General features: G+C 39.4%; 1 protein-coding gene across 2 annotated transcripts; it reads right to left on the bottom strand.

Moving 5' to 3' along the window:
* Nucleotides 1-1,052: 1,052 nt before the first annotated feature.
* srsf10a (serine and arginine rich splicing factor 10a) lies at nucleotides 1,053-13,732 on the bottom strand. Of its 2 annotated transcripts, XM_017695795.2 has the most exons (6): nucleotides 13,570-13,732; nucleotides 11,234-11,338; nucleotides 7,790-7,893; nucleotides 6,212-6,383; nucleotides 5,132-5,182; nucleotides 1,053-2,188 (listed from the first exon to the last, which is right to left on the bottom strand). In XM_017695795.2, the coding sequence occupies exons 1-6, from the start codon at nucleotides 13,632-13,634 to the stop codon at nucleotides 1,903-1,905; spliced, it is 783 nt and encodes a 260-aa protein (XP_017551284.1). In that variant the 5' UTR covers nucleotides 13,635-13,732; the 3' UTR covers nucleotides 1,053-1,902. The 2 variants fall into 2 exon arrangements, with proteins under 2 accessions (XP_017551284.1, XP_017551285.1); XM_017695796.2 differs by lacking the exon at nucleotides 11,234-11,338 and having other exon boundaries at nucleotides 7,790-8,649; nucleotides 13,570-13,708.
* Nucleotides 13,733-13,944: the final 212 nt, after the last annotated feature.

The raw sequence follows: 13,944 nt of genomic DNA, 5'->3' as shown, positions 1-13,944 counted from the left end.
GCCAATATAACAGAATACATTTCCACACATTCAGACATTTAGTAACACTTCACGGTGTGGGCGTTGCTACACAGCTAGCCACTGTTCCTCGTCAGCTGTGGTAGCCACTCATAAAAGCAAGGCAAAATAATCGAAAGAGTCGGAAATGTAATAAAAGTTAAACTTGATTCCAGCCATCAGAGCAGAAATCAGGAGATGAAACATTGGGACACACCAGCCACAGGATTTCAACATCATTCAGTCTGGAAAGGACAAACCGCACTTTCAGCCCAGAGAGGTTCAAGAGAAAAACATGGCTAACTGTGAGTGTAGCTAAAACACTTCTGCTCACTTGAGTTTATTCATGGATTGGTGGACTTTGAAAGGTTTTGGCAAGTTTGCCCAGATGAAAGATCATCGTGCATCTTTTCTTTTCAAGCAGTGAACTTCGCTGATGGGTCATTCTGCATTAAGGTTATTCCTCTCTTCAAGGTTATATAAGGTTAAGTTATTCCTAAAGTCTGGAAAACATGTTTCCCTGCACTGGAATGTTGTTTGGATGTGTATTTGCAGACCACAGTGATCATAAACTGCTAAATTTAAATCTGTAACGCCATACTGTTCAAAGTTTTGTGATCTAATTTCATTAAAACACTAATGTACTTCCATTCCTGCATTACACTAATCTGTGAATGTGTAATTTCATTGATGGAGGACTTCTGTGTTTAGGACTGGGCCTTAGTTTCTCTAGAGCAGAGCATTCCACTCTGATCATTCCATTCCACAGAAATCGAGGGGATGTGACAATCAAACCATTAGCACCTTTAAAAGTGCAGTTCAAAGAAATGCGCTGTACTATATTATAATCGTTCCTCACTCATATTTTGCTTTTCAGAGATAATTTCTCTGGTTCTAGATCATGAAGTAGTGCAGCCCACAAAATGGCACCGAATGTCAAAGTTAACAAGGAATTTTCTAAAAAAAGAAAGTCAACAATCCCTTATAAAACAACTCATTAAAAAAACCTGCATTCAGACTTAATTCAGTCCCATTAACAGATCAAAGACAGAATCTACTACTAAACAGATTATTTTAATGGACTGAGAGCAAAAACATACATTTTTATTCACATACGGGTTCTCGTGACTGATCGGCTTCCAAAACCAAAACAAACATGAACTAAAAAGAGGGACCCTGCGTGTTTCATCTTCTGGAAGACAACATCAATTCTGGAAACTTTGGGATAAAACTAGCAAACAGGACTGGGAAGTATTTATTCTGGGGCTAAAACAAAAAAGAAGTAATAAGACGCCTTAAATTAGTCTAGTTTGTACAAGCCGTTTAATTTTCAGTACAGAAAACTAAACCTGAAGCACAAAAAGAAATACTGCACTTCCGACATAGGACTTTGTTTGCTAATAAACAACTGACAAGTGATGCGTCCTCCTTTTGATCAAAGGCATTTTCTGAGAATATACACTTAATTTTAAAATCAAGTGAACAACTTTAACTAAAACAATTAAACAGCCTTCATCACAGCAAACTACCTAAACAAAAGACTTCATAGGAGACGTCCATAAAGAAAAATACTGACTTGTTTGGTTAATTAAACCTTGCAGGTCAGATTTTTTTCAGCAAACACCAGCTACAGGTTTTCTTCAAGCATCTATTGCTGACAGAGAAGAGCAAAAGGCGCTGACCAAAAAAACAAAACTGCAAAAAAATTGTTACCAAGTTGCCCAAAGGCTCTACGTAAAAGGTTTTCTGAAAATCGGCACCAAAAAAAGTAACGTCTGTCCACGATGAATTTGAACAAAAATCTCTTTACCAGCTGCACAAGATACAGTATTGACGAATCCAAAATATACCCAATTCTGCTAAGCCCCCAGGAATGCTGAACATTAGGGGGTGCTGCCGAGAGTCCTAATGACCGCCAGATTTGCGGCCAGCCCAGGAGCGCGAACGCGATCGTGAGCGAGAAAGCGAGCGAGAGCAGGAGCGCGAGGGTGATCGGGCATGGGTCTCCTCCTCTCTGGTGCTGGTCGATGGGGGCAGGTCCTTGGTGGGCGGGCGCGGTGATCGGGACTGAGAGCGAGATTTGCGTCCCTTCGATTTGAACCTGGAGTCGGGAGAGGGGGAGCGCGAAACGGAGCGGCTGCGGGACTGACCGCCATGGTGCACTCGACCATGATCTCGAGGGTGCCTGTACCTACAGAGAGAATGAGACAGACAGGAAATAAATAACGAATGAATAAATAAATAAGAAATAAAGACACAATTGCTGGTCATAAAAAGTTGTCCAACAACAAACAGAGTTTATTACTTTTTTTTTTTTTTTTTTTTAAAAGGATACCAAAATGTAAATACCAAACTTGTGTGTTGATGGAAACAGCTTATTTGTAAATGACTTGATTTTGCATTTACATGCACTTAATAATCTGATCATAATTTTTGCACTTAGATTATTCAAATGCTCATGTAAACACCACAGTCCAACCTAGAAATCTGATTACAAAATCTGATAAAGAGGCTGGATCTTAGCTCAGTAATCAGATTTCTCAGTGCTGTAAACTCTTACTCTGATTTCTCAGTCTGATCATGTGCGAAAACAGACGACGGCACCGGAAATAAGTGAGCAACGTTCATTAAAAAAAAAAAGAAAGAAAAAAAAAAGCTGTGGCATGAAGTTTTCTGTTACGTTTACATCACGTCGTCTTCTCGTAGTGAATTGGCTGGTTGTAAAGCAGAAATCTGATTACTGTCTGACTCATGCAGAACTTGAGTTTCACATGATCTGATCTCCAAGTGCTTGTAAATGTGTTGAGACTGACACTGATTTTCTGCAGTTATCGGTTTGTTAAGTGCATGTACTCACTGTTTTATTCGCTTTCACTCTTAAAACACAGAGTATAGTGAGAATAACGGGGCTGCATCTGAGTAAAATGTGAAGAATTTTCTGTACAGCGTAATTTTTATTGTAGACACAGCTTTGGGAATCACTTGCAGTCTCAAGGTTTCTCAGGCAGGGGGCGCTATTAGCATACAATCTGCAGCAGAAGCTCATTCATCCAAACGTTTGCAGCAACATTTACTCTAATGACAGGTGATGTAGTTCTCAAAGATGTTGGGTCTTAAAGTATCTTACAGTCTGTAATGTGTCATCATCACTTATTTATATAACACCTTTCCCATGCTCAAGGACGCTTTACAATCAAACAACACCACATTAAACAAAAGGATAAGTGATATCCTTAAAGGAAGGATATGTGAAGTTAAAGATTTTTATTAAAACAGTTAATAACGAATATACTAAAATAGATTTGAAAGCAGGGCACACTGCTGCAGAGTGTGTGTATTTTCATTGCAGGGAGAGGGATTCAATATTAATAATAATCGCAAGTTTTTAAACATAAAATATTGCGGTAATTATTTTTAGATATAGCCCAGGTCGAGTTCTAGTAAAAAAAAAAAAAAAAAAAAAAAAAAAAAAAAAAAAAAAAAAAAGGTTCACAGTGGTGATAGGAACCTCAAGTCCACCTCTAAAGGCTCCTTCACAGACAGTTATTACATGATTAAACGGTGATGAATACGTTCCCTCATGTCTGAGACAGTTTTACTAGTTTCAAGATTATATTTTAGCATACTTTTTTTTTTTTTAACAGATTCATGGTAGGGGGTGCTGTGAGGCAAAATAATCCCAAGAAACACTTGTTTTTGCAGATGTTCCACTATTTTTCCACCATTAACATACCATACAAACTCAGTAGAGGTAGGTTCGCTGGTGGTTTCAGATAGTAAATAAAATATCTATGTGTGTTGTAGTTATGGTAACCCCTGGTTCCCATCACCATCACTATAAAGAAATCTGGACCACTTCACACCAAACCACTCTGAATGACTTTACATCTCAATGAATAATGCAGAAATACTTAAGCTGTGAAATTCCTCGTTGTTTAGGTTTAGGTTAGAGATTTATTGTCGATTAGTTTACACATTCGTTGTTATTCAAGCTGGCCAACATGAGCCCAGCATCTACACGGTTACTCAATTAACCAAAGTGAATATTGTCTTTAGAATATTCAACACGCTGCCTAAGTTCCAAAATCAAGTCTCCACCTCAAACTCATGAATTTAAAGAAAGCGATGGTGTGAAATCTGGCCCCAGACAGTAAAACTGATGGAGCAGCTGTTGGAGCAGCTGTGAAGTGTCCCATTGTGCGAAACGGTGAGAGGATTTCAGCAGTTGAATTGCAGTAGAACAGACATCCTGGATCTAAAGGAGTGTCGATTCTAACACCACACAAAACAGAGCAACAGCTGCTACAAAGTACTGTAGAGAACTGACACCACACCTGCTCACTATTCTAAGCTGTCCTGCACCTTTTGGTGTTTTCCCAAAAAAAAACAGCTTATGAATGAGCCTTTCCTGAAATGGATCAGATATAACTATCAACCTACACGCTGCGTTAACATTTTCATTGTAGGACACTTGCTGTGTTTATGCGCAAACATTTTTGCCAATCTGATTCAATACATTCCAATTACAGATTAAGCCTGAGCTTTATTCTCACTTTGCTCAACAATCTGATGGAAATTCTGAGTTTACATGCTTACTACAAGTAATTAGATCCAAAATGAAACACATACATGGAGGACCACTCAGTGTAGACATTACCATGACAGTGAGCATCACATGAGTCCAGTCAGAGTGAGATGAGCAGCAGTGAGCAGTGCTTGTGCTTTTAATTGCTTTAAAACGATGTCAGACTCAGGAAAATGTCCTTCACATGTCCTTATTAAAGAAAGCCGAGAGGAAGAAGTCGTGTTCTGAGACACATCAGCTGGACGTCCGTCCCACCGCTGTCTTTTAAAGATCAGAGCATAAACTTCGTCTTCAGCAGACCAGTTTCTGCTCCATCATGTTGAACGTTATAAACTTTCACAATGACATGATGCACATGCAGAATGTACTTTGCAGGATTACCCACCTCATTCAATAAAATAGAAACTGTATTCTGAAAAGGCTCAATCAGACTAGTCTATTCTCATTGAGACGTTTAAGTGGACGTATTCTATTCCAATTGAGCTATTAGTCAGGTTATTAACAGACTATTTGGCTGCATGTAAAAGTGGCTAGTAATTCTGCACCCACCTGTCATTCTCATGGCTTCTGCTTCGTCTGTGTCTGCCGTAAGACCGGGAGCTGCTCAGAGGAAACAAAAGCAGAAAGTAAATAATAATTTAAAAAAATCTATATAACTTAACCAAATAATACTGTACATTACAAGAGAACTATGAAATAGGGCTGGGTGATATGGCTAAAAATGTTATCACTAAATGTTATCAATAAAAATGTTCATATCAGTTGATATTGAAAATGACCTCAAATTATCAAATCAATCACTCAACTAACCAATCAAACATTATTTAAAGTCTGAATACAGGGAGACCCTCAATGTAGACGGGTAAACCAGGAATCAGGGACTGAAGACATACGGTTAAAAAAAATTAATTAATTAATTAAAATAAATAAATAAAATGCTATTGTTAAATAATTATAAAAATAAAGAAGATATCAATAAACGATTAAATCAATTAAAGCAATTAAAACTTCAATATAGTAACTTCTCAAGTAGCAGAGCAGATATAATAAATGTCAAAATTTAATGAAGTAAAAGAAATAGATTTATTAGAGCATGAACTAACAATGAAAATAAGAATCCATTTTGATTTTAATTTGAACATAAGGACAAAAGTAAAACAAAATATTCATTCAAGGGTTCTTTAGAAAAGAAAATGGGCCCATTTAGACCCATGAGCTCTACATAGAACTATTTAAAGCACGGTTCCTTGCATGGCAAAATGGTTCTTCCGATTGATGGAGAATGCAGTGTAAGGTTCTATGTAGCACCAAACAGGGTTTGCAAGCTTGACAACACAACAGCAGAACCCTTTTTGGCACTATATAGAACCATTTTCAAAGAGGGTCTGTGTAGACCGATATACAACACACTCCACGTTGAAGAACTATTTCACCATGCAGAGACGCATCCATTGAAGCATAAAATGGTTCTATATAGGACTAATGAACCTTAGAAAAAGCATTTTAAAGTGTGTACAGTCTTTGCTGATTGAGTACATTTTTAATTAGGGGGAAATTTGGGTAAATTGGACTTTAACAGTCCTCCACAGGACACTGGACTGACGTGTGCCTAGCGCAGATGTCACTCACTCTCTCGGACTCTCAGAGCGGCGGGGACGGCGCTCGTATGATGGGCTGCGGCTGCGGCGTCTGTCGTAGCTGCGGCTCCGCGAACGCCGGTGACGGCTGTCACGTTCGTAATCATCATACCTGGAGAAGCTGCGCGGAGAACGTCTCTCTTTGGACCTCATCTGAGTGGGAGCTGAGGGAGAGACAGTAAGAGACGAAGAGGGTCAGTAAGTTTGGGCTTTCAGACAGATTTGTGGACAGACCCGTGGTTGTAAAGAACATCCTTCTAAACACCTAAACATTTCTAACTGTTGATATTTTACTGAACGAATCTCTACAGCCAGCAACTTGATGTTTTTTGTTGGAAAAATCCAGCTTAGATAAATGTACTCTGAGATTAAAAGGATTGTTTGCATGAAACGTTTCAACAAGAATGCAATGAATGACAGCTAACAGCAGGGGTGGGTAAAGTAGGCTAAACCCGCACTAATAAACTGTTACTGCAGACTTGGTAAAAACAGCACAGCAAAAACTCACAGAACTGCAGCAGAACTTCTTAACACATCTTGCATCTATTAGTACAGTAACTGAAGTCTGTCAGAAGTTTTTTTGCTATGCTAAAGCTCCAAAGTGAGGAGTGTGAGCAACAGGAAAGTAGTTCAGACATGAAACCAATGCAAAAGAATTCAATTAAATGCCAAGAGAGAATTAGGAACTAAAGCCCAATCCCATTTCACCCCCCGTCCCTACCACTTTGTCCGCTGCCATCTGTTTTAGATGTTCACATCTAGGGACAAAGTGTTTTGATGCTTGCTGAGATAGAGGGGCAGGTCGAAGAGTTGAGGCTACATGTCCCTCCAAACTGAGGTTTTTCAGAAACACTCCAAACAGCTTTATGAGAAAAAATGGAAAACCATCGGTAGCTAGCTAAATTTCCTGTTGCACCTTAATTGGTGCAGCAGTTACCGTTTAGTGTGAAACAAGAAAATGCGATTAAGAAGCTGGTAAATAGCTGATTTTAGAAGAATTAGGGGTGGGTCATAATAAATAATTGTCCCTCTTTGAAGGCATAAGATTCCCTAAATGTAACTAAAGCCCACCAGAAAGGAGCTGAACTTTACCTTTTACTGCATACAGCCAGGGTCGCCTACAGAGCAGAGCTAGTAGCTGTTAATGAAGTAATGCTCTTTTTATTTGAGGGTCCCATTTTGTAGGGCAAGATTTCAACCACTATTCATTGTAACTCAGTTCCAAGGACCAATGAGACATTCGAAAACAAGGGGTAGGGGTAAAAATATGAAATGGGATTGGGCCTAAATGTGAATGCGAACAATGGAACTAAAGAAAAAGTACACTCATTTCTCATTAACATACAGTAGTATAGATAAAGACATGACTTTCAAATACTCAGGGACGCCTAAAATCTTAAGTAGGGGAACTGAGTAAATGTAATTAGTTACTAGCCATCTAGCAAAAACATTGATTGCGTATTCAAAGTATTTTTTGGGACTGACGGTGATGTCACACCTTAGGTCCTGCAGTAGAGGGTGCCCTACATACTCGTACTGTAAGCAGTAGGAAAAAGAAAAAAGGTCATACTCTTCCTGTCTCCTTGCGCGAACTGGATCTCAATCTGTCGTCCGCAGACCCACTTACGGTCCAGGTTGTGTAGAGCATCCTCTGCGTCACGTACATCCTCAAACATGCTACTGCTGTTAAGGTTTTGCATCTTAACACACACTCATAAACATCCATTTCGCAGTGCAATACCTGCAAAGTCTCACCAATGTTCACCAAACAGGACCAGGTTTATTTTCAGCAATAAATTTTCACATGTTAGAGAAAGCAACGTAAATTTATCTGGAGAAATAAAGATGAAAAAGGGGGGAGGGGGTGACTACAGAATCAAACGAATCAAAACGTCGTCAGTTCTTAACCTTAATTGGTGGAATTTCTGCATGTACAATTAGGAAATTAGCATGAATCAAGTCTGACTAATAAAATAAGGTTTGTATAATTCCAGTAGCTCAATGACAAACAAGTGAGATTAGAAAACTGACTTTGCAACAGAGAAGAATGCAGATACTCCAGCAAAGGTAGGATACAAAAATTAATACTTGTTACCTTTAACATGCTTGACCTTTGACCTTGAGCTTGACCTTTATTGTCTTTAAGCGCTTCCCAGAAGGACTTGGGAGTGGGGGGGGGATTCCCGCTTGTCTTTGCCTCATTATCTTTCTCTTTTCCTCTCTGTTTGGAACATACCGTGGCCTTGACTCCCACTTTGGTCCCCTCTTTTTCTCCTCTTTGAATCTTCAAGCTTTAACTTTCTCTCTCCCCTCTATTTCTTGCCGCCTGAATCCTTACGGTCCCTTTGGCTTCAATCTACTCTACTTCAGCCTTTACTCTTAAATATTCTTTGTAGGGAAGGTCTCCAGAACTGTATGTCTTTACATTTTCTGAGACAACAGAAGAAATATCAGTTAGGAGACAAAGCCCAAAACACATTCAAATTCAAATCACAGTGTCATGTTCAAACCCTTTTAAAGGAAACAGTTTATCAATATATCAAATATACAGTTTTCTCGCCTTCACCCAAACGTAGATGATCAGCCAAGACAGGTTTGATGCCCTCCTTAGTTGTGCACTGGAGTTACGAGGCTAAAACTAATCTCAAGAAGACTTGCTACTCTGCCCATGAAAATGAACAACTGTACAAAATTATGGCATCCAGGTGGCTGCTACTGTTTTATCAAGATCAGTGTATTGGTACCAACACACTTCCATCGTTCACTTCCAGTTTTTAATACATAATTTTTATGCAACAAATTGTCCAGCAATGTGGTGATGCAGCATACCTTTAGAAAGCTTCAAATCAGGATTATTTTCTCATAAACCATTTTATGATCTGTTATTCACAGCAGTTACAATAATCTTATTTACATTAAGTACCGAATGGGCCTTACTGCTCATAATCCAAAACAAGGTCTGACAACACGGCAAGAGTCAGAGAACAGTTTAGAGACCTTCAAATCAGGTGGAAATAAACTCCATTCTAGCATCTCTTACTATGTGTGTCAGAAATTCAGTTATTCTGACTTATTCTGAGATATGGGAAGTATGTGGGAACAGCACCCCTTTCACCCCCTTTCCCATGAACACTCAAAAAAATTGTATGATTAAAGGGTTCTCTGCATCGTTACTTCTTCCAATTACTAATTAACTAATTAAATAATTACCATGGCCACAGGTGTCTAAAACCAAGCACCAAGGCATGCAGACTGCTTCTACAAACAATTGTAAAAGAAGTCGCTCTCAGGAGCTCAATGAATTCCAGCATGGTACCGTGATAGGATGCCACCTGTGCAACAAGCCCAGTTATGAAATTTGCTCAGTACCAAATATTCCAGTCAACTGTCAGTGGTATTATAACAAAGTGAAAGCAACTGGGAACAACAGCAACTCTGCTATGAAGTGGTCAGCCACGTAAAATGACAGAGCAGGGTCAGTGGATGCAGAGGTGCATACTTCACAGAAGTCAGCAACTTTCTGCAGAGTCAATCGCTACAGACCTCCAAACTTCATGTGGCCTACAGATTAGCTCAAGAACAGCATAGACAGCTTCATGGGTTTTCATGGCCGAGCAGCTACATCCAAGCCTTATGCCTTACATCCAGGCGCATCGCAAAGAGTCAAATGCAGTGGTGCAAAGCACCGCCACTGGACTCTAGAGCAGTGGAGACATGTTCTCTGGAGTGACCAATCACGCTTATCCGTCTGGCTATCCGATGGACGACTCTGGGATTGTGGTTACCAGGAGAATGGTACTTGTCTGACTGCATTGTGCCAAGCGCAAAGTTTGGTGGAGGGGGGATTATGGCGTGGGGTTGTTTGTCAGGAGTTGGGCTCGGCCCCTTAGTTCAAGTGAAAGGAACTCTTAATGCTTCAGCAGACCAAGAGATTTTGGACAATTTCATGCTTCCAACTTTGTAGGAACAGTTTGAGGATGGCCCCTTCCTGTTCCAACATGACTGCACACCAGTACACAAAGCAAGGTCCATAAAGACACGGATGAGTGAGTTTGGTGTGGAAGAACTCGACTGGCCTGAAAAGAGTCCTGACCTCAACCCGACAGAACACCTTTGGGATGAATTAGAGAGAAGACTGTGAGCCAGGCCTTCTCGTCCTATATCAGTGTCTGACCTCACAAATGTACTTCTGGAAGAACGGTAAAAAATTCCCATAAACACATTCCTAAACCTTGTGGAAAGCTTTCCCGGAAGAGTTGAAGCTGTTGTAGCTGCATAGGGTGAGCCGACATCATATTAAACCCTATGGATTAAGAACAAGCTCATGTGTGTGAAGGCAGATGAGCGAATACTTTTGGCAATATAGTGGAGAACCCCTTTAAAAAAAAAAACAAATAAATAAAAAAAAAAAAACACACCTACAGCACATTCTCCATCATTCTGAAGAACCATTTAACGTCAAACGGGGAATTTAATTTAATGCAAAGAAACCTCTAATCATGCAAAGGGATCTTTGAGTGTTCATGGCTCTATATAGAACCATTTTCCTTACGGAAGAACCATCTTTGAGTGTATAATATAAGTCCATTTCACCCAAAAAGATCATTTTCAAAATTTGACAAAAGCACATCACATACAAAACAATTCTAGCAGCCGCCTTGAAGCCTATTTGGTCTATTTCATCTATGTTTATATTTAACAGTGTGGTATGATGTCAGAAAGCACAATCAGGTCTATTATTATATATTAACAACTCCACACGGTTTGAGGCAAATAAGCACAAGCTTCCATTACTTGTTGGATACATTAATCTTGCAGCTCAAGTACAAAACTTCAGGCACCAAACATGTCCTGGCAGATTGACTATGTTTCAGAATATGGGGGCAAACTGTGTCAATTTCTTTTTTTTGGTGAACCACTCCTTTAATCATTACAACATTATTTTGGGAACAAAAAACAAAACTGTAATTCATGACCATCATCTTACTCTTCATCACTTGCGTATAAAGGATATTGAATGTATGCAAATCCTCTTGGTCGACGAGAATAGAAGTCAACTGGAATGTAGACATCTACAATAGGCCCGTAACGACCAAACTCACGACGCAAATCCTCTGGCCTAAAGCACCATGAAATGATAGTTCACTCATTTGTCTGACGTAGAGACCGTGTCTCTAAACAACTCCAACTTTGGTTAGCGTAAGGAAATACTTCAGCTAAATATACTTAATGCTAATAATGGATTAATTCTATTATGTGCTCTTAAGCATCATGCAAATGAGTTAAAAACTCATACTGATCTTTATTCATTTTAGCCAAGTTTTAAATACAGTAATCCACAAATCTGGGCGAAGCCATCCAATGCAACAACCCAGAGCAAGCTACTTTTTGTGGATTCATTATTATACCACTATTGGGCTTCACTCTTTTTTTTAATGGACCAAATGTCTGCTATTATCTTCTGCATCAGCACACGAAGGAATTCTGAAGTAAACAAGCCTCGGTGTATTCATAAATTTGCTTTCGAAGTATTCAGTCTTGTGGCTTGTCTATACAATCATCTACAGAGGATAAATGCTTGATTGAGCAGCCCATATGTCATCTATACATTGTCATATCATGAAAGAAAGATGTACACTAATTTGAGTAAAAACCAAATTAAATAAAACATTAAAAATATACATGCAGCAGTTTGGCTACAAACCAAACAATTGAATAAATTAGTAAATTAGTAAATAAATGAAAATTAACATTTCAGTACAGCCCACATACTTAATATAAACCACCTGGCAGTGCTTAGTCCAGGCTGAAATCGCCAGCTTCTTATTCGATCTTTCAGTTCCACCTTAAGTAGTGCAGCTACATTCTTTTGCTTCCAAGGCACCAGAATATAACTGCTGCACTACTTAAGGTGAAATGGAAAGCTTGAATAAGAAGCTGGTGAATAATAATAAAAAAAAACCTTCAGCTAGCTAAGCTTAAAGCTATAACTAGCATTAAAGGAGATCTCCACCCAATTTAATAAATTTCCAAATAATTAAGCTCTTCAGATGTAAAGAGAGCGATTCAGAGTGGTTTGGTGTGAAATGGTTCATATTTCTTTACAGTGGTGGTGATGGGAACCAGGCGTCACCATGACTACAACACAAATATAAACACTTTATTTACTATCCAAAACCACCAGTGGACCTACACGAATTATATGGAGTTTTACATGAAATGATGGTAAAACAACATAAATCTGAATGGATTCAAATTCATGGGTTAAGATGTTTCAGGCCAAAACTATCGTAAAACAAAGTCTCAGATACGTAATAACTTTCTGTGAGGGAGCTTTTAGGTCTGGTTCCTATCACCACCACTGTGCACACTACTGACTCGGTACGTTTCCCTAGAAGGGATCATTTCACACCAAACCTCTCTCAATAACTGCTTACACCTCAACCACTTAATAATACAGAATATTTTACAACTGGTGAAGTTCCCCTTTCGTATAAACCAACTGGCAGTGCTTAAACCAGGCTGAAATCGGCTTATTTATTTGAACTGTCCGTTCTACCTTAAATGGTGCAGCATTCATTCTATCGCTTCTAAGGCGCCAGAACGTAACTGCTGCACAGCTTAAGGTGGGACGGAAAGTTCGAATGATAAACTGGCAAATAAAAAAAATCAGTTTTGAACGTTACCTAACATTAAATGCCACTGGGCTAGCAGCTTTGTTACCATGTACGGCTTCCAAAAATTGTTAATTAACCCTAAAGAATGGTCAGTTTGCTCTGTGACCTTCATTTCTGCAGTGTGTTTTATTTTTAGATGAAGCAGCGCTGTTAGCCGCGTTAGCAGCGTCGTCGTGCTGCTTTACCTTATTTGGCAAAAGCTGCGGGTTTGCAGGCGAATACGTCTCAGTGGCATTAAAACAAAATATATGATAAGAAAGCCTGCAAATGAAGCAGTCATACAGCAAAAATGTAGCTATAAAAGTAACTTAGCTTGGGCAAACCCGTTCTGACTGACGAAGCTGGAGTTAGCTCCTTATTAGTCAGCTTCTTTTATGGGAGGGAATTCCCCGTTCGACCTTAAATGGAGCAGCAGTTATATTCTGGCGCTTAACGTTTACTGCTGCACCATTTAAGCTAGGAGGGAAATTTGGAAGAAGAAGCGAACTACAGCCTCGTAACTGCTACACCATTTAAGGTGGAGCGGAAAAAATAGAAGAAGCTAAATTAAGCCTCGCTTCAGCTTAACTGCGCTGTTTGATTAGCGAGCTGAGCTAAGCTAAGGGCTAGCTGAGGTAACCTTACAGTCTGATTAAAAGAGAAAATAAGACGCGAAGTGCTCCTGCAGGCCTACCTGCTATCATCAGATATATTCCTGATGAAGAGAGAAGTGTTTGGGGGTCTCAGATATCGCGCCATGTCTCACTAAATGAGCATCTATTCCTCTTTCTGCGTGTTTATTAGCGCCGAGCTCCTGCCTTTCTGGTTTTTCCCCCGCAGATTCTCGACTCGTGTCGTCAGGACTGCAGTGCGCATGCGCGACGGGAAGATTTACATACGCAGATGAGCAGATGGACGTGGGTGGAGACCTTTCCACCAGAGAAATATCCATAAAAATCTCCATCATTATGACCAGTGGTGGACAAAGTACACAAATCATGTACTTGAAGTTAAAGTAGAAATACTCAAGGTAAAATATTACTCCAGTAAAAGTAGAATTTCCTCCCTT

The sequence above is a fragment of the Pygocentrus nattereri genome, chromosome 24 (genome assembly GCF_015220715.1).
Source record: "Pygocentrus nattereri isolate fPygNat1 chromosome 24, fPygNat1.pri, whole genome shotgun sequence".
Taxonomy (NCBI): domain Eukaryota; kingdom Metazoa; phylum Chordata; class Actinopteri; order Characiformes; family Serrasalmidae; genus Pygocentrus; species Pygocentrus nattereri.
The sequence above is the reverse complement of the archived record's forward strand: the minus strand, read 5'-3'. Positions and strand labels throughout refer to the sequence as shown.

Bases quoted from the DNA above. Each gene is read 5' to 3' on its own strand.
- srsf10a (XM_017695795.2), bottom strand. From the start codon at position 13,634: ATGGCGCGATATCTGAGACCCCCAAACACTTCTCTCTTCATCAGGAAT. The intron at 7,894-11,233 runs ATATCCTTTATA...CAGCAGTAGCAT, and splicing joins AGAGGATTTGCATACATTCA to GTTTGAGGATGTACGTGACG. The intron at 5,183-6,211 runs GTGAGTGACATC...TCCTCTGAGCAG, and splicing joins CGCTCTGAGAGTCCGAGAGA to CTCCCGGTCTTACGGCAGAC.